General features: G+C 43.9%; 1 protein-coding gene across 2 annotated transcripts in view; it reads right to left on the bottom strand.

Annotated features, from left to right (window-relative positions):
• Positions 1–27,999, bottom strand: part of CUNH1orf21 (chromosome unknown C1orf21 homolog) — a 198,028-nt gene that overhangs the window by 108,471 nt on the left and 61,558 nt on the right. For both annotated transcript variants that reach the window (XM_050135398.1, XM_050135399.1), the window contains exon 2: positions 3,146–3,370. In XM_050135398.1, coding sequence (XP_049991355.1) covers positions 3,146–3,239 — 94 coding nt within the window. In that variant the 5' untranslated portion in view covers positions 3,240–3,370. The remainder of the gene's footprint in view (positions 1–3,145; positions 3,371–27,999) is intronic.

The raw sequence follows: 27,999 nt of genomic DNA, 5'->3' as shown, positions 1-27,999 counted from the left end.
AAAAAAAAAAACCCAAAAAACTAAGCTGCGCGGTGGTGGCGCACGCCTTTAATCCCAGCACTCGGGAGGCAGAGGCAGGCGGATCTCTGTGAGTTTGAGGCCAGCCTGGTCTACAAGAGCTAGTTCCAGGACAGGAACCAAAAGCTACGGAGAAACCCTGTCTCGAAAAATCCAAAAACAAAACAAAACAAAACAAAAACCTAACAAGATAGTAAATACGGGGGAAAATAAAATTTCAATGAGTATTAGGAAGATTAGAAAACAACAAAGAAAGAAACAAAGGCCACCTCAGCAGAGTCTTTAACTACACTTCCTATATTTGGACCACAAGGACGCATAGAGCCATTGAGGACTAGGCAGACCTGGGACAATCTCATTACCCAAATTCTAACTGCTCATTACATGCATATCCTTGCATGCTTGCAGTGTGGTCAGGCATGTCCTTTTGCCCGTCTTTACTTTGGGCTTGTCACCTGCTTTGGCTCGTGAAATGTGGCGTACATGCCTATCTATCCTTAGGACCCAGTTATGTGTGGTTCATACTCTTGTTCTTAGAAGGGTGGTTTGCCTTCAGTGGCTCAAGGTGTGTAGAACCAGGAAGATGAGAGATGAGTAGAGCAGCATCCCAGCTGACCCAGCAAGCAAAGCCAAGCACAGGCTGCTGCACAACCCTGAGGCTGAGAGTCTACCCAGCAACAGCTGGCGAGCAAATGCTAACTTCTGAGAAACGCACTCGGTACACTAGAGAAACACAGTCTTCATGCATGTGCAAGCTGCAACTCAACAAGGAAAACGATGGCTAGGCGGCACAGAATATAAATACTCTATACTGACATCACAAAATTTTGTCCTTGCAGTCTAAGATTTTATTTCTAAAGACTGTTATTTGATATTATTTTTCCTATAATTTAACCTTGACTTGGATTTCTTCACCTGCATTTTATTCTCCATTCAAACTGGAGTCTTCAAAACTCTAGAGTATGTCTGCCACTACCTCCAACCTTTTCTCATCTAGTTCTCTCCTGAACTCTTACCCGGCAAGTTTAGATTCTTCCAGGCCAGGTTTGCATGCCACTTCTGCAAGGAATTCATCCTGATTCTGCCTTTAAAGTTAAGACAGTCCATGCCTGAGTCTTACCATGACAGGTATCTTCTGATATTTGACTTATTCTGCCTCACAACACTTCCCTATCCTCTCACAAAGTAGAAAACAGCAAGATCTGTGGGATATTTACCTCTGTAATCTCCATGATGCTTTAGCAAAAGGCCTTAAACAGTAGACAGCGATGGGAAGCAGCCATACACTAGGGAAAGGCAAGGGATGAAGAGGTGACCCAGGGCCCGAGGGATGCGGATGCTGATGCTGAATAGCCAGTCGGCTTTGAAGCAGTCAGCTTTTTGTGATTCAGCCTCTACATATGCAAATTGAGACAGCACATATTTCACAGGATTGTTGTGAAAATTCAACACGAAAATGAATGCAAATGCCTCCCGGTGTTGACATATGGTGGCAGCTCCATCTGAGGTAGCTCCCTTACAAAACTGATCATGACAGACCATCACCCAGAGGCTAGATTAAACAAATCCTGATGGTGGATCATTTTCTCTTAGCAGTGAAGGGTCACAATAATGACTCCAGTTACAATTAGCTGCTTTCCCAGTAGCTGCAGTTTCAGTGAGCCGGTGTCTGGCTTTGTTAAGATGCTCAAATATCCATTACTCCCTTACATTTTTAAATCCTCCAGATAGTCACCACAAGAGGCAAATCTGTCACAGGAACAGAACTTCTCATTCATGAGGATACATTCTAATAGAACAGTAGAAATTCCAGCTCCAGAACAATCATTACAATGGCTCAAATTCCAGGGCTGGGAGACGGTTCAGTCAGTTTAGAGCTTGCTTTATATGACAAAGATCTGAGTCTGTTCCCCAGAACTCATACAAAGAGGCCAGTGTAACCCCAACACTGGAAAGATGGAGAGGAGCCGGGTCCCTGGGTCTTGTCCAGTCAAAGAGATCCTGTCTCAAAAAAACAAGGTAGACTATGTTTGAGGATAAATAATCCAAGGTTGTCCTCTGGGTTATACACATGTACTCATCTGCATGCTTGTGTGTGTGCGTGCATACACACACACACACACACACACACACACACACACACAAAACTGTTGTCCAAGTTGACAGCATCATTTGAGAGTGACTGGGGGATGAGACATTTCTCAGTAAGAGTACTTTTCCAGCCAGAGATTTTATAAATAAAAGAACTGTTTTTATTTATATTTTCAGTTAGTAGATATTACTATTGAAGTCATTTACGAAAGCTGTTAAAGATGCCCTGTACTAGCTTGAATTGTATATAAGTATTCACATTCCATCGGAGCAGAAATTGATTTTTCAAAAGACAAACCCAAGGTCAAGAAGCTCAAAATCCAGTAAGTAGTCAGGCAGGTAATGAACGCCACAGAGTGACCTAGGCTTGGTGCATATGGACGGGGAAGAGTCTGTGGGTCCAGAGTCCACAGGCTATGGCTACTGAAGCAGCGGCAAACACCACCTTACTCCACTGGTCCCCCCAAGTAATGAAGACCCAGACTCCCAGAGCTTCTGGAAGCTGAGTTTCTATGTGGAGCATATTCACTTTTAAAGGCTGCTTTTTTTGGGGGGAGGAGGGGAAGAGAAGAGGCCACAAAACTGTGATTTGTGTGACTTTTGTACTAGGAACACAGTAACTACTCTTCGTTATATGTTTTAATATGGATTCACGCTACTAACCCTACAACACACCCACATTCTCATTTACAAGCCTCCACTCACTCCACTCCCAGCTTGTATTTTCAGTTGTCACCCACCAACCAGAACACACACGGCACTGCCTGATGGAAACTGACTAAACCTCTTCGGTTCTTTAGGTTGAATGTGAACTCTTGTATAAACACTTCTGTGATCCTCCCTCCCCGAGCTCCCTAAGTACACATGATAATATAAACCGACAATAGGAAAAAAAAAAGACCTGCAATGATTTCACTCAAGTCTCGCCACCACTTTGACCCAATGGCGGAAGACAAGAATCAGTCAGGTTACTCACTGCCACCAAAGTGAAAGGCCTGGGACTGCCAGGCCAAGAGCAAAGTGTGCGAGCACTCACCGCCAAACACATCTCCGTTCTGGTAGTTCTTCCCTTTCTGAGCCTCCTCTTCATTTTGAACAGTAGCAACATGCTTGGCAGAGGCACAGCCCATAGTCTCATTCGGTCAGCTTCAGCCGGGCTGAACTGCAAATCATCTCTACAGACACAGGGACATTTTTCTTCTTCTCTCTTTAAACACAAAGGAAATCCACTTCGTCGTTGCGTTGGTCACAGTGCGTGCACCTGCAAGCAGAGAAAGCTGGATGAGAAGGGGAGACTCCATGCCTGGGATTGCTCCATGCTGGGTTGGGGATTACACAGCCCAATTCCACACTCGGTATAGTGTGGCCATCCCCTCTGAATCTCTGCTCAGAAACAACCTAGGAAGGCCTGCCACACACAATGCATGCTGGGAAGGAGCATTTTCAAAGAGATGTAGAACGTATTAATTTATTCAAGGAAATGAGAACCACCGACTACTATATGGGCACCCACAGGTCTGTAAGACTTGCTGATGTTCTGAAACCTCAAAACGTCTAGAGAGTAAACAAAACACTAGTGAGAACCACAGTGCTCCTCTCTACCATCCCTCCCTGCAGACCAGGGCTCAAAAGTTTTCTTGGTTTCAGGAGACAATTTTCCTCCTCAGACTGAAACATAGACTAGGTTATGCATCTAGACTAGGCTATGCATCTGGAATAGGCTATGCATCGTCTGGAGTAGGCTACAGGTCTGGAGTAAGCTATGCATCCGGAGTAGGCTCTGCATCCGGAGTAGGCTATGCATCCGGACTAGACTATGCGTCCGGAGTAGGCTACGCATCCGGACTAGACTATGCATTTGGAGTCTACTAGAGTCGAGAATTAGGCTTCCCTGTGTTCGCTTTTGGCTTAGCTCTCACTGTTTTAAAAACTGAGGAGAAAATGTAAGGAGAGAGAGAAAAACACCGCTCAGTTAGTTGTCTAATTCCAGGCTTGGCCTCTGTGTGCCAACTGGTCTCTCGTAAAGGCCTAAGGACTGTTAATGAATAGGTGACTCAGAGCTAATCCCCATGCTATTAGAGTGAGATGCCCTTCTCTCAGGGTTTGCTGTGCCCAGTGTGCTCTGATATTCTCATTTTGTTTTGTTCTTTCTGCATTTCCATCAGTCTTACCCAGCCCTTCCAGTGCTGTAAATGAGGGGCTACAATCTCAAAGCTGTCTGTTGAAATCCCCCCTTCCACACCCCTTACCAACATAACCCTGACCTCCCGAGCCCTTGGCAGCACCAACACAGCACCTTCTTCTTTGAACCTCACCAACACCCCCATCCCACCATTTCTGCTACGAACAATTGAGCCTGTCAAGTCTCCCAGATGGTGTTACCAAAGCACAGTGTAAGCCTCACTTTTCAACAAAACTGCTGGGCCCTAGGCCCTTCTTAGAATGTAAAGGACATCAATAGAAATCTGATCATTTAAGCCATAAAACCACAGCAAAGAGCATTTTCCCAACATCCTGATTAAAATATAATAAATGAAATTAAATGTAAATATAATGATCTAAATTAGATCATGCAAATAATGACTGCAATAAATGCTACAGTGATAATATATACTACGACATATATGTCAATATATACTATGACATATATTACCTGTATTTATACCTCAGATTATTCTCTTATTACAGACCATAAGAAGAAAGTATAAAGCTGCTTGAAGAAATATTACAAATCATGACACTCTGATTCTTAGAGAGGTGATGCTCACACCTCCTTCACAGACCCTTTTCATCTAAGGCTATATGAGATCTAGGTCTATGGGTGTACATACTAATACACATGCACAGGAGCTATTTTATGACTTAGCAGTTCTGTCTTTGAAACAACTATACGCCTCAGGATCCTGACAATGACGTGCTTCTGACAATGAAAAAGGATATACACACACAGTAAGGGATGTGGTAGAACGCAGAATCCAAAAGCGGTCAAATTCTGACGGGTGGGGGCAGCGACTAGACAGAGGAAGTGAGATTTCTGTGACGTCATAAGGAGCGGTAGAAACTGACCAGCCTGAGAACACAGCGATGGCATACAGATGTGGGGAGCAGATGAACAGGAACTGAGCTGGGGAAAGACAGAGCAGTCCTGTGCACTTGCTCCAGAGGGGTCAGGGTAGGAAGAGGCTACAGGGCTGATGCTTTGTGAAGAGCCTCAAGAAGGTGGGGCTGACCAACTCCATCCAGCTTAACACAGCTGGGATCGTCATCGCGGGAGGGCTTCTTGTGAGACTATTAGACTAGTAACACGGTGACCCACTCTGCCTACCTCGTCCAGTTTCTGAAGAATCAGCACTGAAACAAGAGATGGGACTGGTCTCTACAGGTAGGAGAGAGGAGGAGAGAAACCCTCCCTGGCCCACGGTAGCTAGAGCTCTAGCTGTTCTGTCTGCCCAGGCTGCATGGTTTCCGGTTTCTGTCAGCCCTTTCTCAGGCCGGCATTTCCTCCATCCTTAGCTTGGCAGCAAAGGGGAAGGTCACAGGTGGGGAGGGAAGCCCCTTCCTTTCCAAATAGGAAGTCTACAAGCAGACTGCCTCACACAGGCACAGGGAGACAAACCACTCAGACAGAAACCTGTCCTTGCCTCTTGTCACCTCTTCAGAACTGACGAAGCGAAAACAGGAGAAATGGAAAGGAATCAGGCCAATCACCCAGGAGTCCTGAGAACTAAGAGACAACGTCCTACCCTTCCCCATTCACCTCAGTTTGTTTTGTTTTCCAGTCTAAGTTCACATTTGAAATTTCATGCTTCTTGTGAAGAGACTGAAGCCACACGCCTGCCCACGTGGGTGAAAGCAGAACAGAGCTGACCCTGCATATGCTATGTTTGTCCTTAGATACATATCCGTGACAATTATTTTACAAATCAGACACTTAAGAGAGTGTTGGTGACTAGCAACAAAACAGAACCATTGTGCAGCACTAAAACACACGTGAACGTATTATTCTCCTGGGAATGAGTCAGGAACACTAGAACCTTCAATGATTTCAAGTCATTGAAACCATGGAAGCTGTAACCACAGGCGTGGAGAGATTCATATCAGAATCTGACAGGAACGAAGCTTCTGACCCAGAGAAGCATTTCATGACGCTCCTCACCTCATTCGTAAAAGCTGGGCTTCAATTAAAATTTTACTTGGGTGTAAAAAGTTAGTGATACGGAAAAGAACACGTTGCTTCAGGCTAACAAAGATGAGACAATTTAAGACAATGTAAGATGCTTCTTAAAAGGATGTCTCTGTTATTCAATACTGCAGTGAGGGTCAGGTTAATAGGTACGAGCACAATATGCATCCAATTCACACGATTCCACAGGAAGTTTCAGTTTAGTTACTTATATATTTAGCATACATTATATCATGTAATATCACAGAGAGGGGGGAGAGAGAAAAAGGGAAAGGGGAAGGGGAGGGGGAAGAAGCGAGGGAGAAAGGGCGAGAGACCGTGAACTCCTGGGCTTAAGAGACCTTCATTTCAGCCTCTCATGTGGCTGGGACTATGGGCATGCACCGCCACATCCAGCTCATCGTGTTTTGATAAACGGCCACTCAGTAAGCACTCCCTCGCCAGCATCAGTGTAGAGTTTATTTTTTAAATATATTATATAGCTTGTAGCATTAATTTGATTTTGAAAGTGACACTTTCAAGGTTTACAGCTATTTTATTAAGATCACTCTTAAAATGGTTGGTGGTGATGGATCCATTTGAGGGGCAGATCTCCAGTTCCTAAAGTTAATCATGCCCAGATCACCGAGGAAAAGTTCTGACTATGTCATCAGCGCTTGTCTAATCATTCAATCATGTAATTAGCGGCTGTTAATCGAAAACTCCTTAGTAATACACCGTGATTGGTAGGCACCAAGCACACAGCTGTAAGCAAGATGAGATACGTTTTCCCCTCTGCCCCCATAGGATATAAATGATCACTGAAACCGGTAATTAGACCAGTTTTGCAGCATTGTGGTCCAGCTACTGCAGATTAACTACAGAGCCAACAGGGAGTTTACCGCAAGGGCACCTGGCTCCACTTTGAGCAAGTGAGTCTAGAGAGGTGCTGGGGTTGAGACCAGACCACAACTAAGGAGGCATCATTAAATCACCTTTGAACTGCATAATCTTTCATCCTAGCGTGTCATGTCAAGGTTTCATCTCCACTTACAACTCTCTCTCTCTCAACTTGAATTCAACTTAAGACTTCCTTCTGCACAAACTTGCAGAAATGTCTCCCCGGAAGACTGCCAGAATCACCTGCTCGCGAAATCTCCCCTTCGGTTTGTCCCCTTCCCAGAAACCCCGGCTTCCTTTCAGCTTCCCTGTCTCCTTTAGCTCCCTGGGGTTCTTCCCCAACCCCCGCCTGGCGACTCATTTACGGCTCTGAGGCATGGCTCAGGGTGCACACACGCCTGCAGAGCCCACATTTCCACCTCTCGTTACTAACAGCACGCTACTGCTTGAAGTTGCACATCACAGGGTGGGAGCTGAACTGAAGCATCTCTTTGAAGTCTGATGGACACTTCTAACACTGACTCACAGGCTGGTTTGTTTTCAAGCTAAAGAATCTATGAGATAGGCCCATCAGACAGCTCAGAAAACAGAGCCAAATTGACTGCTTATGGCTTTGTGTGTAATTCTCCTCAGATGACTAGAGCCGACAAAACACGCGCAATGTCCTCACAACGTGAAAACCACAATACCATGGACTAACCTAATCTAATGTCATCTTTAGAGACCATTTCCCCATTTTTTTTTATAAAATGCATCAGCAAATCTATAAACCTAATTCAATTTTTTATGAAGGACTTTAAAGATGTGTGACTGTGTGTGTGCATCCCTTCCCTGCCTTTCTACGCCTCTTGCAACATCCTAAGGAGCATGATTACTCCACACTAACTCATGGTACAGCATGGGAAGTTCTGTCCATATGCACCCGTACCACAAACCGCATAATTCAGCCCTATTAAAAAGGAAAGACGGGGTTTCACTTTAAAAATCACTTCCATAAAACTCAAAAATGAAGCAAGAAAAATTCTATTTTTGAGGAAAATCAAAGAGATAAGTGAATCCTTTGTTTAAACAAAAAAGATTTTGGATTATGCAATGTTATAGGTAACCTTGTCTCCCACTAGTTAACCAGAGACCTTTCCATTTTGGATAAAAATATTAAAGACAATTTTCTTGTGAAGAAAAACACATCTGGAAAGAAAGAAATAAAAAAATGGTAAAAACCCATAAGGAAAGCCTAGGCCAGAAAGAACATGGATGTAAAGGCCCACACGAGGCCTGCAGGACTGGAAAGAACCCAAACTCTGATTGCAATGGGCACACAGAGGGCTATGAAGTCAGCAATTAAGAAAAGGATGTAGTTGCATTATTAATAGACCAGGGTGAAGTGGTCCCTTTTGTATTTTTGATTAAAAAGGAAAAGCAAGACAAGACAGCATCTAGAAGCTCCTCTCTCTCTGAAGAGTCAGCATCCAAGCGCCTTAAAAATACACACACACAGACACACACACACACACACACACACACACACACACAATATATCACCTAATCAGTCTGTCTTCCCATCTGCTGTGTCTCCCAGTAAGGAGTGCTAACACAAAAGCCCACTTGGGGGGAGACGAAAGGAAACTTAAAAGTGATTTCTAATCTTGAAGCTTTGCTATCCCTGAGCTACTGTTAACACCTTTTCACATCATTGTGATTGCTAAAAATACATAAAGATGTCACGTTTGACATGAAGGTATCTGGAAGTCAAATCTTCTGTTAGCATCAAAGAACATTCTCACCTCTCCCCTCACACTCATGTGGCATCACAACGATTGGCAACTAACTCCCAAGACACGTGGATTCTGACTTCTGTTTTTGCTGTGGGACAATGGTCTATACCCTGTCACTTGTGTTTTAATAACATGCGATTGGCCAGTAGCCAGGCAGAAAGTATAGGTGGGCAACCAGGCAGGAAGCAGAGGTGGGGCCATGAGAACAGGAGAATTCTGGGAAGAGGAAATGGTCAGTCTGCAGTCGTCATCCAAATACAGAGGAAGCAAGATGAGAATGCCTCACTGATGTGGCTAACACAGATGAGAATTGTGGGCTAATTAAGATGTAAGAAAGAGTTAATAAGAAGTCTGAGCTAATAGGCCAAGCAGTGATTTAATTAATACAGTTTCTGTGTGATTATTTCGGGGTTAAGTGGCTGGGAACCAATAAGTGGCCTCCTTCCTACAAACAAACAATCAAAAAACCACTTTCTTCATTAGCAGATGCTTGTAAGCCTGGATTTCTCAGAATTGTACAGGGTAGTAAAATTACTTCTGATAATGGCTGGCTTATGTCCAGGTTATGGCTTCAATGTGCAAAAACTGAAAAACAGAACAAACCTCAGCTCCTTTCCCCGTTCTCTATTCTGGCTTTCATAAACAAAATTAATTCTTAGAACGCTTCTTGTAGGGAATTGGTTAGAAAAAGCTGTGTAACGACCGTCCTTCGAGCTCAGGACAAGAATTCTGTGCCACTAGTGTGTGCCTCCTAACTCTATTGCTGTGTTACCTGTATAGATAAATTGAAGTCTGTGAGCAGGAGACATGACTTCTGGGAAGGCAGCCAGCCAAAGAGCTCTTGATTAAAACCACACACCTACAGCAGTGTGATCTCTCAAAGTTAGTCCTGCAGAAGTCCCAAATTCTGTGCCTAGTTTCCGTATTGGGTGGCCTACAACTGCCTATAACTCTGGCTCCAGAAGATCCAACTCCCTCTGACCTCTACAGCCCCTCCCCCACCTACGCACATGTCACACACAAACTCTCTCCTCTCTCCTCTCTCTCTCTCTCTCTCTCTCTCTCATACATACACAAAAATAAAATGAATCTTAAAACAATTAAATCAAACAAGCAGGAACTAGAAACAAACGAGTCTTCATACCTTGGAAACAACAGAGGACTACATGGATTTTATTTGAAAACTTAATTTGGTATTGATATTTCAGAATGGATATATTTAAGATGGCCAGAATTAGTATTACTTTTAAATAAAGTAGGAACACTGAAAAAAAAAAAACAGTCTTAAAATCTTGAAGTAGTTTCCCTAAAAATATAAATATATATGTAAAATAAATATAAATAAAAAAATAACACACCTCTTACCGCTTCTCTCCTGAAATAACTTCCCCTCTTCCTTCTAGTGTCTGAACCAAAATAAATGGAATGCTCCCACAAGAGGCTGGTGCCCCCTCTGGCCTAAGAGCTCGTTCTGAGATCTCAGCCTTACATCCAACTATGTGTGGAGTCTGGGAGGGCTAGTGGCTCACTAAACCCAGACTGCAGGGCAGAAGGCTGCTCACTGAGACACACACTTTTACAGGAAAGCCTCGGCTACCTCAAAACCTACCTTCTGGAACCTTTAAACTTTCTCCTACTGTTTGTGATCTGGAAGGGCCCCGAAAGCTTGGAAAATTTAACAGGTAAAACCTCCTCGTGATGGGAAGACGTTTCTGTCACAGAGACACCATCCTAATGAGCTAGGACATTACACCCAGAGCCTTGTGGGAAAGGACGTGTAGGCAAGTTCCTCACTTCACCACATCTTGGGTCTCATCTGTATGATGAGATCAGATCAGGCCTTGTGAATGGAGACAAAAAGATGACCTATGGCAAGCACCTAAGAGGATACCTGCCTGGCATGAAGAAACCAACCAAGTAAGTACCTATTGTCACCGTCCTCACTATTAATGGGACACTGATGAAGAAAACTGGAAAGAATAAGCAGAGGGTCAGTAAGCTGTGGCAGGTCATTGGTTCTAGTAAACAAAGGTTAGCAGGCTGACCCAACATGAAGAGTTAAGTGGGAGAGCACCCGCTCTGCAGGAGAAGCGCGTGGCCCAGTGCCAGGTGTCTCAATTAGGGTTTCTATTACTGAGATGAAACACCACGACCAAAAAGCTCACTGGGGAGGAAGGGGTTCATTTGGCTTATGCTTCCAGATCATAGTTAATCACTGGAGGAAGTCAGAACAGGAACTCAAGCAAGACTGAAACCTGGAGGCAGGAGCTGATGCTGAGGCCATGGAGGGGTTCTGCTTAGTGGCTTGCTTCCCCTGGCTTGCTCAGTCTGATGTCTTATAGAAGCCAGGACCATAAGCCCACAGATGGCAACACCCGCCATGGGCTAGGCTCTTCCATTGATCACTAATTGAGAAAATAGATCTCATGGAGGCATTTCCTCAACTGAGGCTCCTTCCTCTCTGATGACTCTAGCTTGTGTCAAGTTGACACACACAACCAGCCATTACACCAAGTGTTTCTGTTGTGCTGGGTTGGGGGCAGCCAGTCTCTGTGTAGCATGTCCCAAGGCTCTACAGGCAAAGGCTGTGTGCAAACACACCACAGGTCAGAAAGCCACACTTGGTCTCAGCTCCAGTGAGCATGAAGCGTGTTCTTACCAACTTCTGCATCTGTCTCTTTCACCAAGGGATTCCCAGGATTACAGCCTGTCTGAGGAATTTCTCTCTGTACTCTGCCCACCACACTGGCAGGCCAACAGTGGGTAAATCAATGGCCAATGAATGAAATATCTTGGAAATTTCTTTTCCCAGAGATATGGCTCATAATCGTTTTAAGGAAGGGAATCTGCCTTCAACCCCATTTTCTTTACTTTAATGGACAGTGACATCTTTACCATAACGCCAATGATCAAAGTTCAAAATGTTCATCTGGGTCATCACAGAGAACTGAAAATGTTCAGTACATTCCTCCCCCCAAAGACAGGAGAGGACCAGTGAAGAATTTTCAAAGCTTTTGGCACTAGAATGCTGGCCCTAATCTGTCCTGAGAAAATGTGCTATTATTCTGACAATTTTTTTTTTGGACAACATGCTTTATTGCCCACCTTCCTCTAGGGTCCGGAGATTCAAAATAAGATATCCAGCCTCCCACATGTATCACCCATTGTTAATAAGAATCAATACATGAGCTGAAGCACTTCCAAAATGGACCCATCTGATAGATCAAAGACTTCTACTGTTCTTGCTATGGTAAACCAAGTCCTTGGTTTACCATAGCAAAGAATGACTTAAGGAGACATTTTCAGGAGATTAAATGATAAACATCATTTTCAGGTAACGCAAGCCAGACCCTTCCACCTACTAAGCTGGGTTTTGTTTTTTGAGTATCTCAATTTTCTTTCCTATTTTTCTCCAGGAAAGTGTAAGGCTTTGGGAAACTGCACTGATTTTGCAGCATTCAGCCAAAAAGCCATTCTGTGCAATCACTGTTACAAGAAGCCTGGAGAGCAGATCCGAGAGGAAGAGAAAAAGTCCCAGAGTAATGGCTATTCCCTAGAGCAGGTCAGCTGGCCCTGCCACTACCACAGTTAACCGTAACTCTGGGCTGAAGGGTCTTTTCATTGCATTTGCGGTTCATCTTTGATGGTCACTGTGGCCAGAGAGGACAAAGAGAAGTAATGCTTCCCTTTAGTTCAGGTGCTCTTATCTGGCCGCTGAAGATCTATTGAAGAACGTGTAGGGTTAAAGGTCTCAAGCCATGATGACCTTGTAAATGGTGCCAGAAATTGCAACGGAATGAAATAGTCATTCTGAATCTATCCAACGTCCCCTACTTGAAGTTCTCTTGTTTGTGTGCATGGCGTTCTCTCCTACTGGTCCACAAGCATGTATTAAGAGAAAGAGACTGTGTGACAAGCTCAAGAGGCCTCCACAACACGAGCTAAAAGGCCCAGGGTAGCATCAAGACACTCTTGGCTATACGCAGTCCTCACTGGAGACGAGGAGGCTTCACCTGAAACAGAGCGCTCAACCCTGGGCTCAGTGAGTGACCATTCTACCAGAGAGGTCTTGAGGAAGAGAAATGAGGATCTCAGCGTTCTAGTCCAGCTAGACCTTGTCCTGAGAGGTATCTGTAGAATTGCCAATGGCTCACTCATCTGCAGTGGCTGTATATACCTAAAATTGACAGATAGACACCAGGCAAGCGGTCATTATTGCTGTTCTACGGAGACTGCCACCACCCTGTCCCATAGTTCTATTTCATCCTTGTTATTACCACCCCAGACTGGAAGAAAATAAGACAAAATGTTTCCAATTCCAAGATCTCAATGAAAATGTTTTTTAAAAAGTAGGATACAAATTAAAATTAGTATTTATAGATCATCTCCAGACCTGGCCCTCAAACTTCAGTTTTCACGGTATTGTCTTCCTTTGTTTATATTTTGCTTTGCCTGAGAGAGGGAAAACTGCATAGTCATGGCCAGTGGATGTCAGGGTGGCAGTTCTGAAAACATCAGAAAATGATTCAAACTTTTACTAAAAAAAATCTGCTTCCCATAAATTCCTAAGAACCTCATCAACTTTCCATGGCAGAGATAAATTAAGGCCTTCCTCTGGCTTCACACCCACCAAAATTCACCAACGCTTCCAGGGTAAAGACTTTTAAGAAGTATGGACTCTGAAGCGAGCCACATCCTGAGGCTAACAAAGGCTGGGTTCCTGGAACTACAAATGAGAATACTGTGTGCAGGGGATTTGGATTACTAACTCTCACTTGGACTTGTTAAACCACGACCGCTTCCTCCTGCTGTTTCAGAATAACCAGCACCCATCACACGGGTCTCACCAAGTGCCCTTCTCCCTCAGCATCCTACCCTCCGTTCACCACAGGCCTGCACATTTCCGGAGAAAGCCTGGATGTGCATCATCACTGTGGTGCTTCTCAGTCATGCCAGTCCAGCAGACACACTGTGGGCAGGCGTCTTTGAAGGTGACCCCATCTCCGCATTTTCCTGCTGCTATGTTGGAAGCTCGGACTGGGAGAGAAAAGAAACTCAACAAGTCTTCAAAGTGCCAGGCAACGGGCTGTTGTGTCTCTCACCTGCGTGTCTGCTGCCACTCCACTTGGCACAGAAAAGGATTCTCCTGCCTCACCTTTGCCTGACTTTTGGTGTAAGCAAACTTTCCCAAAAGGCTGGAGCCAATGACGGTCACCCACCTAAGAGCTAACAAATGGGCAAAGCAGCTTTTGTTCCCAAATAGTTTTGTTCATCCGTCTATTATTTCCAGAAACAGGAAGTAAAAGACTCCTTGAGTGACACAGTTTGTGGCATTTCTTGTTTCTTGTGTGTGTGTGTTTTTTTTAAAGGTAGAGTCTTGCTGCATAACCAACTTGCCATCTCTGCCTTAGTTTCCTGAGTGCTGGGTTATAGTCAACAGTCACATGCTATCACCTCACACTAACCTCGGTTTCTGATAGAGCTTAACTTAGAACACGTACTAAAAATGTAGTAAGGGCTACAGAGATGGCTCAGTGACTAAGAGCCTGCTGCAGAGGATCTGAGTTTGGTCGCTAGCATCCATGGGGATCAGATGCCTCTGGCCTCCAGAGGCACCTGCACACAGCATAAATCCCAAACAGAAACACACATATGCATAATTAAATACATCTTTCTCAAAAAGTAATAAATGAATTTCTCCAAGAGCAAGCTTAATTCCTTGTCATAGGACTGAAAGTTGTCCAAACACATATGCCATCCCATCTAGGTTTTACAGCTGCCTTGATGCACAAGCGTAGTGTCTTGCTACAAAAGCCCGTGTTCTCAGCAATCCTCTTAACTCCATCAAGCCTGCCCACCCTTCAAAGGCCAGAACACATCTTAGCATCTCTAGGAAATGCCACTCTAGGCCACAGCACTTCCCTTTCCCTTATGTCATCAGTATGGATCTATGAACCGGCTCAGTACGGGTCTACTGGACCCATTCATCACCCTCCACATTGCTAAACGTCTGCTCTTATCTTTCCATCTCCACCCACCACTTGGAGTTAGTATTTAACTCTCATTTAGGATATAATTATACACAGCCTTGGGGCATCATCCATACTGTCGTTTTGTATTGTGAACTTTTGTCTTGGTGTCGTTTCTAAATTCTGAGGGCCAGAGATGCTTTCGATGAGTCTGACACTGTAGATCTTTGAAAAATGTAGGAGGCTAACAAACATGTTACCTTATATGCTGGTTAGAAGTGTGTAGAATGAGAAAACGATAGTAATTTCAGCTTTAAAAACTTTTATGAGAAGAAGACTAGCTAAACAAAATCACTATCCCAGACTATTTAAAGTCATCAAATGTTGATATAATTATACAATTTGGTAAACATATTCTCTGAATAAGGGCTTTTCTATTAAAAAATTGCCCATATGATTAAAAATATGAACAAAGGAGAAGTTTCAGTGGGAAGAATAAATGGGGGAAACTTTAAAGACCCTGGATCCAAAACTGATGCTTCTCATCCTGCCTCTAGCCCAGGAGCACCGGACTGCAGCAGCCACCACAGCCTCACCATCTAGCTCTTACTCCGGGGCTCAAGCTCGTGACTGAGTTACCACCGCAGCTCTGCAAAGGTAGCCTCCAACTCCCTGAGCACAAACAGTAACTTCAAATCAGTCTCCTTCATCGAGCGTGTCCTAGACATCTGCTTGTAGTTATGTGATGAGGTGCTGTGTCTAACGATTTGGTCTTATTCATTTTGTATCCTATTGTTTACCCTCCAAAATATGAGCAGCAGCTGCTTGCAACCATAAATAACAAATCTGCAGCATAGATGGTATGTTCAGGGTTCTGTATTTCAGGGTTCAGTAACCTAGCAACAGAGCAGTGAGAGACTTTTTTCCTAAACTGTGCCTACATCGATGTACCTGCCTGGCATAGACTTGGAAACCCACTGCTCAAGTCATGTTTGGCTAATGACGAATTGATTCTGGCAGTTAGATGGGAAAAACAACTGGAAGATAAAAGGAGCCTCGATGCCAGGCTTCAGAAACCGGAGCATCAAGATGAGGAAGGGGAAGAACACACACTACTTGGGACCAGTTGCCAATTACACGTCTGCCTTGGCACAACTCTAATAAGAATCTAGGAGCTCTTAAGGGCTAATGCCTAACATTTTTATATTATGGGTTCTGTAGGTCGATGTGCACGTCAAATGAAAACAATCAAATGTACTCATTACTACCTACATTCTGACAGATAAAGGGGAGAAGGAAGAGAGAAGAGGGCGTTCTAATGCTTTCTTTTCATGAATGGATAAACGTTGAATCAATTTAGCCCCTGTCCTCCTCCCTTGTGTTGTGGTCTGCTTTATCTGCTCATCTAGCAGACTTGAGAGGACTCTGGTTTCTAGTGGTCATTTGTAGTTCAGAGCCCTTCATTTCCTATATAATAACATCTAGAGACCTATTGTTTCTTTTCCTTCCCATCCAAACATGAAGGTCAAAACATGGTAAGGCAACACGGCAATGTGGTCTTTAAAAGCTAATGGTTCCAGCAGTGGTACAAATAAATAAATAAATCAAATGCGGGAGGCTGTTTATTTATATGTCAAAGAAAAAGTGGAATTCTCGATAGGATGACATGGTCATTTGTTTTCTCCCAATGAAGCCATCAAAGGAGAGTAAGCCAGGAGCCTACCCTTCATCCCTCAAGGGGTAACGAGCTCTTGCTAGATTAAAACCACCCCCCTCCCTTGTGGCACTCACTTTGAAACACAGATGCACAATGACATCAGCAGAACAGCTAGACACCATCAATCTGTAAGACAGGAAGTGCTGCAGCCAGACCTGCAGCCTTTTCAAACATGAGCTGCCTCTTCCTTTGCCAGTGGCTCTGTTCTGAAATGCAGGAAGGGCTCCTGATAAGACCCATCATTGGGAGGCAACAAAGATCAGACACAGTCCTATAGGTGGCAGTGCCCAAGACACAGCTTCTTAAACTGTGGCTCAGCACCCCACCTGGGGTCAAACAACTGAAGATGAGGATCCCGAACATACAACACATGGACTCCATACAACATGTGCCTTCACGCCATGCTGAAATGGCCTGACTCAGAACAGAGACTACAGTGCGGTATTTGACTTGTTTATTTTACCATCACACTAAGTCTTCTGCTCTTACAGAAGCATGGCTTAAAGAAGACAAAGGTTTTCTGTATGTGAGAGTTTATGTGTGTGTTCATGTGCATGCAGGGTGTGTGTGTGTGTGTGTGTGTGCGTGCAGACCAGATATTAGTGTCAGGCATCTTCCTTATTAAACCTGGAGCTCACCAATTAGGCTGACATCTTCCTTATTACCAATTAGGCTGGCAGCAAGCTCCAGGGATCCTCCTGCCTCTGACAACCCAGTACATGGATTACAGACACATGTTACCACACCCGGATTTTTATGTGTGTACTGGAAATCTAAAATCTGATCTTCCTGTCTGTATTGTGTGACAGCTGATCTCGGCTGTCAATTTGACATATCCAGGAAAGGCAAATCTCATTTGAAGAATGCCTCCATCAGACTAGCCTGTGGACACATCTGTCAGCATTCTCATTTGAAGAATGCCTCCATCAGACTAGCTTGTGGACACATCTGTTGGCATTCTCTTGATTGGTAATTGATGTAGGAAGGTCCCACCCACCATGAGCAATACAAACCCAAGGCAAGCAAGTCTGTGCTATAAAGAAGGGCAGCTGAACGTGCGTCTGGGAACCAGTCAGTGAGCAGCCTTTCTCCGCGGTCCTCGCTTGAATTCTGCCCTAGCTTCTCTCAGTGATCTAGAAGATCCCTCTACGAGCTATAAGATAAAATAACCCCCCCCCCCCGAAGCTGCTTTTGGTCATGGTGGTCATCACAGCAACAAAAAGTACTTTACAAACTAAGGTATCTTCCTGGGGCTGGAAAACAAAGACTCTGACGGTTCCAGCCACCACTGCTCAGCATGTATCAAGTCAGTGTATCTTGAACTGCACTGTGTTAAAACGTTTGACTGTACAAGTTGATGCTGGGGTTGCTGGCTTGAGTTTCATTTAAAGATCATTAAATGAACTTTGGTTTAGATTAGAACAGAATTTCCAACAGTTTGTGAAGTAAATACTTCTAAACATCTGCTGTTTTATGCTCTGTAGTTCTGTGACACGGAATTCTGCACACTGACAATGATTAAAACCACAAAGTCATCAACTCTGAAAAACACTGAAGATGTTCTGCTTCCTACAGAAGCCAATGTTGAGCCAAGATTTAACTCTCTGGGTAAAAACAATCATGCCGATCTCATTGGTAAACAAATCTGCTTTCATCTTTAATAAACGGGAAAATTCTATGTATATCAATTGTTTATGTATATCAAGAATTGTTTTAAAATAAATTCTCTGACGGATTTGTTATCAGTAAATGTCTAGTATATAAACCTATCAAGTTATGTCAGAATTTCTTTGTAAAAAAAGATCAAGAATGGGAAAAAGTTTAAAGCTTTAACTTGGAAACCGAGACTCAAATCTGCCAAGGTGTCTGAGGTCAGGTACCGGGGATGTGGATGAATTGCTTAAGGCCCCAAATCCTACATCAGTTTTATGGTACCTTCCTTCCTGTAAACTCCATTATGAGAAGCGTTACACACAACTCTGTCAAGAGGATGGTGTGTTATATAAACCACAGGGGAGTCCTGCCCACTGTTATTGAAAGAGATGGAACACACAGTCCACACGGAGCAGCCCAGTTCAGAGCCTGTCTGGCTTAGTCAGTGCTTTGAGGCTCTAACCAGAGGTACAAACAAAGCAATGAGTGAGATGGGTGTTCCAGGTCACAGCAGGAAGTGAGGTGTGGACCACCAGGCCATCTCCAGCAGTGAGGCCCAAGGACAGCAGGTAATCCAACCACACCTGGAGACCAGGGAAGATACCTACCCTTCCTCAACGTCACATGGTGATGGACAACTACAAATTCAGGGGCGCGGTTACAAACTCGACTTATATTTGTGCAGCACCTGAGCATGAGCAGTGCCTTTCACGCCGGCCCCGCCAGGCTCATCCAGGCAACGTAGGGGACAAGTAACAGGATGTTCTGAACGCCAGTAGAGCTAACCCAGAGGCAGGTGTCCAGGCAAAGTGAGGGAGAAACATACATTTACAAACTACCTTAATTTGATCTCTGCTGGAGTGTTATTTTTTTTTATCAGTATTGGATTAATAGTCAATGGTATTTATAACATCTTTAACCTTAGTTTCTCCTGTTAGCACAAATATAAGTCAATTCCTTTTTATCTTCTTTTGGGAGAGGAGCTTCTTTTGGAAGAGGTCAGTTTTATGTTAACTTGGGACAAACCTAGACATGCCTGGGAAGAGGGAACCTCAACTGAGAAAACGCTCCCCACCAGACGGCCTCTAGGCGAGTCTGTAGTACATTTTCTTGATTAATGATTGGTGTTGGTGGGCCTAGCTCACCGTAGGCCATGCAACCCTGGGATGGTGGCCCTGGATCCTGTAAGAAAGCAATCTGAGCAAGCCACGGGGAGCAAGCCAGTAAGCAGTGTTCTAAGGCTTCTGTTTCAGTTCCCACCTGCCCAGGTTCCTGCCCTGACTTCCCTAGGGGTGGAGCATGATCTGAGAGCTGTAAATAGAAGAAGGAAAAAAAAAAACTTTCTCCCTGAGTTGCTTTTGGTTATGGTGTATTTATCACAGTGGTAGAACCCTAACTAAGACAAGAGCACAGGGATTTGGACATGCTAAGCATGTGTCCTACCACTGGGCAACATCCCCAACCTCCACACAAATCCATTTCCACTTAATGTCCACTGAAGCTGCACACTGTTTGCAATGCCAATAGCCATTCAGGGACCACGGCCCACATGACAGAAGCAGTGGCTTCTCAAGTCAGGGGGAAAATACTGGCATCTGAGGCCTCGCTGAGTGACTTTCTTCTACCTCTTACTCATCTCCCTTATCGAGTTTGATCACCGCGGACCAAGAAGATTGTGATTAAATATCTCTTGAGAAATAATAATGATTTCTAGCCACGATGGAACTGTTTTCTCCCAAGGCTCTTGCTGGCTTTGCTATCTCGGGTCTAGGAGCAGCCACCTTTAGAGTTCTGATAGAAAAACAGTCTGAAATGGCTACAAATGAGTTGAACAGTTATAGAATGAAAAAAATTAACTATGTGCTAAAGGGCTGTGGGAGACTGGGAAAGCAGAGGAAAGGACGAATGAAAGACAGAAGTGAGTGGATGTGAAGGTTTGGGGGATGCTCTCTTTCCCTATCAGCTCAGTTCTTTCTGTTTGCTATACTTTTTGATGCCGCATCTCACAGTGTAGCGCAGCTGACCCAGAACTCACTATATAGCCCCAGCTTCCCTCAAACTCACGGCAATCCTCCTGTCCCAGCCTTCAGAGCGCTGGGATTACAGGTGTGAGATTGCCTAAGCAGCTCACTTCAACCTCGTATACTCAGCTCCAAGCATCTGGTTCCTGGGGACTTGGGTGACCTCCACCCTTCCAGAGTATTCACACTGCAACTCCCCGTCCACCATTCCCAGGGCTTTGCTAAACATCTGTTCCTCCAGCCAAGAGTGAGGGATGTAAGCCAGCAGGCCTCTCTTCGCTTTTAAATGATGCCGCATACTGTGACTAAGGCACAGGTGTCCAAAGCATGCTTCCCGAGTATCCGATAAGGCTTAAAAAAAAATGTAGACGAGGTCAATACACAGGACAGGCTACAATGATCCCCGGGCAGTGCTGGGCTTTTAAGCCAACACACAGCACAAGGAACACCAATAAAATCTCTTTTATGAGAAATTCAGGGAGTCATTCATTCACAGGGAAATAAAAAAAAAAAGCCACATGCTGTTTCAATGTTCTGTGAGGCCGAATTAGGCACTTTACCACCGCTGCCAGTTCCTTACCGGTACAAATTTAATACTTGACAGTATTTGCTCTAAAGCCATGAAAGCAAGCCTGAAGAGCCTGACAGGGCCGAGGAGCTACAAGGGTAGCTAGGCGGTCGGTGACTGTTTCACACCCACGAGGACCTGGGTTTGATCACCAAAAACATTCATAAAAAAATGTTTTAGGAGTCTGATTGGGTGTCTATGCTCTCCAGAAGAAAAACAAATAAAACACAATTAGAGAAACACAGTTTATTTTGTTAGTTATGAACTTCCTCCTTGGACACCTGGCTGTTCAGTAAATAGCTTACTCTCCACAACACGCCGACTTAGCCAGTGACAACGATGGAAGCTGACATGGGGGTTTGGGCCTCTGGAAAAGTCCTTGCTGTCACTGTTGCCTAGAACAGGAGTGAAATGCTGGCTGACACACTGCAGGAAAGATGCGGCCTAACAAACAGCCTCGTGTGACACACTAAACGCAGCTGAGTAGCACAGCCGTCTGAAAACTACTCCTTGGCTGCTTTTTAAAAACCCCTACTTTCCTCAAGGAAAATGACCTCAACAATACAGAAATTTAATAAAGACATGAGCACCACCCACTCTGACTTCCAGTCATTCAGCCTGAGAGCCTTCACGAAGGCATGACTGTCCTGCTGTGTCCAAGGCACCCTCGTTTCATCGCTGTCTCCTGACACAAATTCTAACGCTCAAGCGTGGAATCAGCCTGAGACTCTTAAGTTCCTTTAGTGGCATATACTTAACAACAAATTAAAATTAACTTTGTTATGAGATAATTTCCAAATCTCCTGTGATAACCTGGCGGCAAGCCAGACGGTTGTAAAAGTCGGACTTGCTGTAAGTGAATGGAGACGTTAAATTGAATTACCATGGAGTTGTTTCAAATTATAGCAGACTAGACAGCATAGCCATTTACTTCAGCACACATGGGCCAGGCCTAAGATGCAGTTCCTGACTGTCTAGGTCTTTAATTACACGGGGTAACTTCTTTAGAGAAGCGTCTGCTAATCTATTTTCCACAGGGCCCAGCACGGTCAAAGGAGCGATGCGGGGACTGTGACAAACTCCTCCCAACTTCCCGTTCTCCTGAAGAGAAGCCAGCACTGCAGAAGATGGGCTGAGGACAGCTCGGCACTGCTATATTCATGGAACTGCCATGACACCAGGGTTTGTACCTCAAGAACAGTCCTAATCAAAACAATAGTCATTTCCCCTCTATGCTTCAAATAACTGGTTTCCAGCAGGAACAGGGAACCTTCATGAACCCCGGCTCTTTCCCCTTACCTACAGACAGACAAACTGGACAGCGGACAGAACCTAGGCAGAGCTAATCTCTCTAAACATACTTCCTCTTCCATAAAGTAGGTAAAATAGTATTTACATTGTAAGATCCTCCTGAGGATTTGAGGCAAAATATGCAAAGCAAAGGCATATTATCAAGAACTTAGTAGGTCTTTTACAGGCGGTAAGGACCCTTTAAAACTATGTGCCTGTCTATGAGGAACACCCTTCAATGATAAAGGGGGCCATTACTGCCTTAGTGACCTTTATCCTACCTGTTATTCCCAGGAAAGGTATCTCAAGAAATTCAAAGCTGATGCGAGCTCACTTTATCTGTGTTAAGGCCCACAGCCAATCAGAGGAAAGAGAATGTGGATGCAAGCGTGATGGTAGCTGGCACGATACCCATGGATGCAGAACAAAAGAACCATAAGCATGTGCAAGAGGCCACAAGAGCTTCGTCCGTGTAGTACAGGGACAGTGACTTTCAGTGCTGCTCTCCAAAGCCCACGTGTCTTACTTTTCTATTGCTGTGATAAGACACCATGAGCAAAAGCAACTGGAGGAGCAAAAGGTTTACTGCATCTTGTATTTCCAGGTAGCAGTCCATCACTGAGGGAAGTGAGGGCAAAAACTCAAGGTAGGAGCTGAAGCAGAAGCCTTGGGAAGAATGCTGCTGCTTTGCTCCTCAGGGCTTACCCAGCCTGCTTTTATGTAACTCAGGACACCCGCCCAGTGCTGGCACTATCCACAGTGGGCTGAGCCCTCCCACATCAATCATTAATCAAGACTTGCCTCTACACCAGTCTTAACGGGGGAATGTTCTCAATTGAGAGTTCTTCTTTCCAAATGACTCTAAATTTTGTCAAGTTGACAAAAATTCTAACTAGGATATCATGATACTGTATTCACAGACATCAGACTGTCTGCAACCTACCGAGTCTGCTGAAGAAGCAAAGCGAAATAGAATCCATGATTTTAAAAAAATGGTTTTAGCTAGGCTTAGTTGGACACAACTTTAATCTCCACACTCAAGAGGCAGAGGCAGGAGGATCTCTGGTCTACCTAGTTAATCTCTGACCAATCAAGACTAAATAGTGAAACCCTATCAAAAATAAATGGAAAGAGAGTTGGTAAATAGACAGACAGACACACAGACAAACAGACAGATGGAAAATAAAGGAATGTTTCCAACTGTTATCCTAAACTCCCTTCAGCTAGGATCCAGGTCTCCTCCCTTTAGATTTTCACAGCATTCTGTGTGTGTCTGTCTTGACAGGCCAATGTCGTCTGTCTACGTAGGTCTATGTACTACACAGCATACGCCCCTAGAAGGCAAGTACAGCGCTACTCATCCAGTGTGTGTTGAGCATACTAATTTACCTCTCAAGACGACAAATGCAATCCTAGTCATTCTATGTCCTGAATACCTTCCTTCATGCTGCAGAGTATTAGTTAAAGATGAATCGCATTTGTTTCTGCTGTGGAATGTTTGTTTAATGGTGCAAAGATGTGTTGCAATCTTTTATGTTGCGTTTGTATAACTCTGTGAAGCTGTGTTACTGTGCCTGTCCAAAACACCTGATCAGTCTAATAAAGAGCTGAATGGTCAATAGCAAGGCAGGGCTGGCAGGCAGCGAGAGTAACAGGAGGAGAAATCTAGGACACGAATGAGGAGCGAGAAAGAGGAGGAGAAAAGACTCCAGGGGCCAGTCACCCAGTCACCCAGCCAGCCACGGAGAAAAGTAAAGAAAGAAATACAAAAATAGAGAAAGGTAAAAGCCCAGAGGCAAAAGGTAGACAGGATAATTTAAGAAAAGCTGGCAAAGAATCAAGGCAAGCTAAGGCCAGGCATTGGTAAGTAATAATAAGCCTCCATGTGTATTTATTTGGGAGCTGGGTGATGGGCCTGCCAAAGAGTAAAGAGTAAAAGCAGCTAACAGCACCTTCAAGTATGAGTTTCTAAAATATTCTAAGATCTGTGTTGATCACTGGACACAAGGCAATACTGTCCTGTAAAGAATTTGCTTACAGCTCTAAAGCACAAAGGGCAATGTTATCATCCTTATGGACGTCTTACACAGATGTCTGTGTAAGTCCAGGGATGACTTATACTATGCTAGTCTAACAATAAATGATAGATATCTGATTTCAGTGGAGCAACTTTCACAGAGCTAAAGGTGAGTGATGAGAGCTGCAAGGCAAACCGGCTTCTAAATACTTAATCTCAATATCTACAGATTAGTGATGCTTTGGGCCTGCATCAGAGAAACCCCTTTCTGCAGTGGATGGTGGGTAACACAGAGACTGAATAAAGTGCAGAGACTGAGACTTGTGAAGTGCTTATGTGTAGAACATCTAGCCTCCTCCCCACGACTCAGGGACACTGCAGAGGATGAGCTAGAGAGAAAGCAAGAGCCAGAGGTTCGGGCAGAGTGTTAGAGGTGGCATCTTCTGGATATGACATGGCTGATGCAGTCATGAACTGACCACAGCTGTAGTTATCTACACAGCACCGGGCCAGTCAGCATTACATCATGGGAGAAGGGTCCATGAAATGCCACACTCACTGAGAAGCTATGGTGGGAGGAGTGTCACTCTCTTCAGTGGGGTAGCCACTCATAAATTGGTGATGCTCCAGTAGACAAGCTCCCATTGATGCTTCTACGGGCAACTGTAACTAAATCCAGTGGGTCACATGCACAAAAGGGCCATAAAGTCAGAAGCTAACTTGCCTGGAAGAGGGTTTCAGTTGAAGAAAGAGGGGAGATTAGACAGGATAATAAGGCCTCGAATAAATTAAATTCATTATCTCTATGAGTGAAAATATCAAAGAATAAAAACAAATATATAAAAAAAACTTTCTAGTTAAAAGGGGAGATGGGAAGAAGGACCTAAACAAACTTATTTCTAGAGCACATACAAAGAGCCAACAAGTATTTGAGAAGGTGCTGGCATCACTGGTTCCTAAGAAGAGCCCATGAAAACCATGAGATACACGGCACATCAGCTAGGATGGCCATTTTTAACAGTTAGCTGAGCAACATGTGCTGGTGAGAAGGTGAAGAAATAGGAACCTTTGTGCACTGTTGGTGCGACTGTAACTTTGTGCAGCTACTGTGAACAACAATATGGACGGTTCTCGAAAATTAAGACCAGAACTACCATATGACCTAGCAATCCTCTTCCTCAATACATATTCAAAGCCAGTGGAATGGGCACTCCACATCGACGCCTGTACTCTCAAACTGTCTGTAGCACTGTTCTCAGGAGCTATCCTATAGAAAGAGCCCGTGTCTGAAGGGATGACTAAAGACAGTACTAGTAAATGGAGTGTTGTTCAGTCTTATAAAAGAAAGATCCCACATGTACAGAAATGTGGATCAAACTGGACGGTATCAAACTAAATAAAATAAGATAAGCACAGAAAAACAAATACTGCCTGACCTCTCTTAAATGCACTGGGATACATGTTTAAAATAAAGTTAAATATGCATAAACAGGAACTAGAATAGTGATTACCAAAAAGAGATGTGTGGCTTGAGGAGAAGCAATTCAAAGAGCACAAGGTTGCAGTTACAGAGGATAAGTATTTTACACTGGAATGTTCCTGACAGTAGAGTTCAGGTACTGTTGCTAGACACATGCACACACCCTATATACACCTTATATATACCCCATATACATACCACACACACACACACACACACACACACACACACACACACACACCATACACACATGTACACACCCTCTAGAAAATAACTGATATGAAGGTATCCTAAATGTGTTGCTTTGTTAGAATATTATGGCCATTTCATTAAGCATTCATCTATCAAAATATCATGTTAAAATAAAAAAACCTAGTAAAATAAAAGCCCTGTGATACAGTAAGGTAATTGGTTGAATTAGCAGAAAAGCAGGTATCAAAGATCAAGCTACAAGGTGCATCTGGATGGAGTCAGGGAAGGCTGAATAGAAGATGGAGGGTTTGAGTTGGTAGTGGAGAGTTTTAGCATGAAAATTCTAAGATCTTGAGCATGCACCACCCACCACACTCTCTACTCCAGAGGAATGGGAGCCACGAGTACCATAAAAGAACACGGGAAATACATAACCTTCCCAAGGATCACGTTTCTATATATTGAACTTAAGCCCTCCTGGTTTTGCTGAGCTATCTGGGGTAATCAAGTAAGTAAATGCAAGCTCTAATCCTTGAGGAGACCAGGGGTCAACATCCTGCAACAGACAAGAACCGGATCTCAGCACATATAATACTCATCTCTACTCAAAGAATCACAGAGCTTCTCGGTGTGTTTGATCCCAGAAACCATTACTGACACCGTGACACTGACAACCCTCCTAAGAGTCCCCAGTCTCAGAGTCACGTGGTCATTCATTCATAACTCCTCGGCAGACACTTACTCAAGGCCTTGTAGTGTAGGTATTGTAGATGCTGGGAATCGACAGGAAAACCAAAAGACAGAAACTTCAAGTAGCTACTTATTAAATCTTAACATTAGCAATCACTTTGAAAGGTAGTCCAAAGGTGTGACATTATATTCATTGCTGTCCCCAAAGGGGGAAATATTGCTGCCCAAAGGACACACTACACCAGTTGTGGGGTACACAGAGCATGGTGTGACACAGCCACTTCCTAAGGCTTTTTGTCAAGGTGTGATCTGGGGACCAACAAGACCGAGAAGGATTTGGGATTATTTTAGGAATGCAGATGATGAACCTTACCCAGAACTCAGAGTCTGACTGATAAAAAACTCACGTGCACAATGAAGTTGCAGAAATGCTGCTGGGATTGGGTTTATTTATAAGTTCAGTTGCTAGACAGCTTCCCTAGCAAGTGGCAAATAAGACATCTAAGACTCCTTCCGAACTTCTGGGAGAGCCAGGGTCGGAGAACTTGACTCTGGTGAGGTTAAGCACTGCTGAGTTCTTAACTGGGCTTAATCCTGATTAGGCTCTGAGGATTGATTCTCTTTGAACAGATCTGGTCCTTATTAATAAAGTGGTGAGAAGGTCTCTACAGAGGGCTAATTTCTACAAAAGAAAAAATAACTTGAAAGACCTCCCAAAGCACCCACGATCAGCTCCACATCTCTTCTCTAACCCAGTACCATGGCAATGCCACCAAAAGTCTACAGGAAGCCCAAGTACCCTTCACACATGCCAGGTTTTAAGGTTGGGGACAAACCTACAAATATCCTCACCATCTTTAACAACAGACCTTTGAGAAAGCCAAAATTCAGATGTCAGAAGAGATCTATTATTAGATACCCATGACACATCACACCTCATTAAACTTTAATTCCCACTTTCAAAACCTAGACTGTTTTGAAACAAGGACGTAATTCATTTAAAATTCTTTATATAAGAGAAAATAAGTACTGTTCTCTATTTCCTCCAAGGAATGCAGATATCTGAGACCGTACAGCACTTGCTTGGGACCAATGTCTTCGAAGAAGTTTAGGGAGAGCAAATTGCAATTCCAGGTACCTGTTAAAGGACCCAGACTTCCGTAAGCTTGGGACTAGTAGGTTATGCTGCCTGCTGCTGTTGAACACACTATTAAACTTACCTCTAAGAATCCATGACTGTAATTACTGATCCTGTTTAGCCCAACCTGACAATCATTATCCATACAAACTAAAAGAATTATCTGTCCCAATCGTATCATACCGAAGTAGAAAAATGTGGAACATTTGAGCCATTCCTATCCTTTCCTTCAGTTTTCAGTTTCAGTAACCAAAAAGGTCAAGTTTCTTACATACAAACTTTCTTACTTACTGTATTTCCAGAAGAAATGGAACTCAC

The sequence above is a fragment of the Alexandromys fortis genome, unplaced genomic scaffold, assembly GCF_014885135.2.
Source record: "Alexandromys fortis isolate MF-2015 unplaced genomic scaffold, M_Fortis_MF-2015_v1.1 scaffold_21, whole genome shotgun sequence".
Taxonomy (NCBI): Eukaryota; Metazoa; Chordata; class Mammalia; order Rodentia; family Cricetidae; genus Alexandromys; species Alexandromys fortis.
Note: the sequence above shows the minus strand (reverse complement) of the source record. Positions and strands in the feature narration are given on the sequence as shown.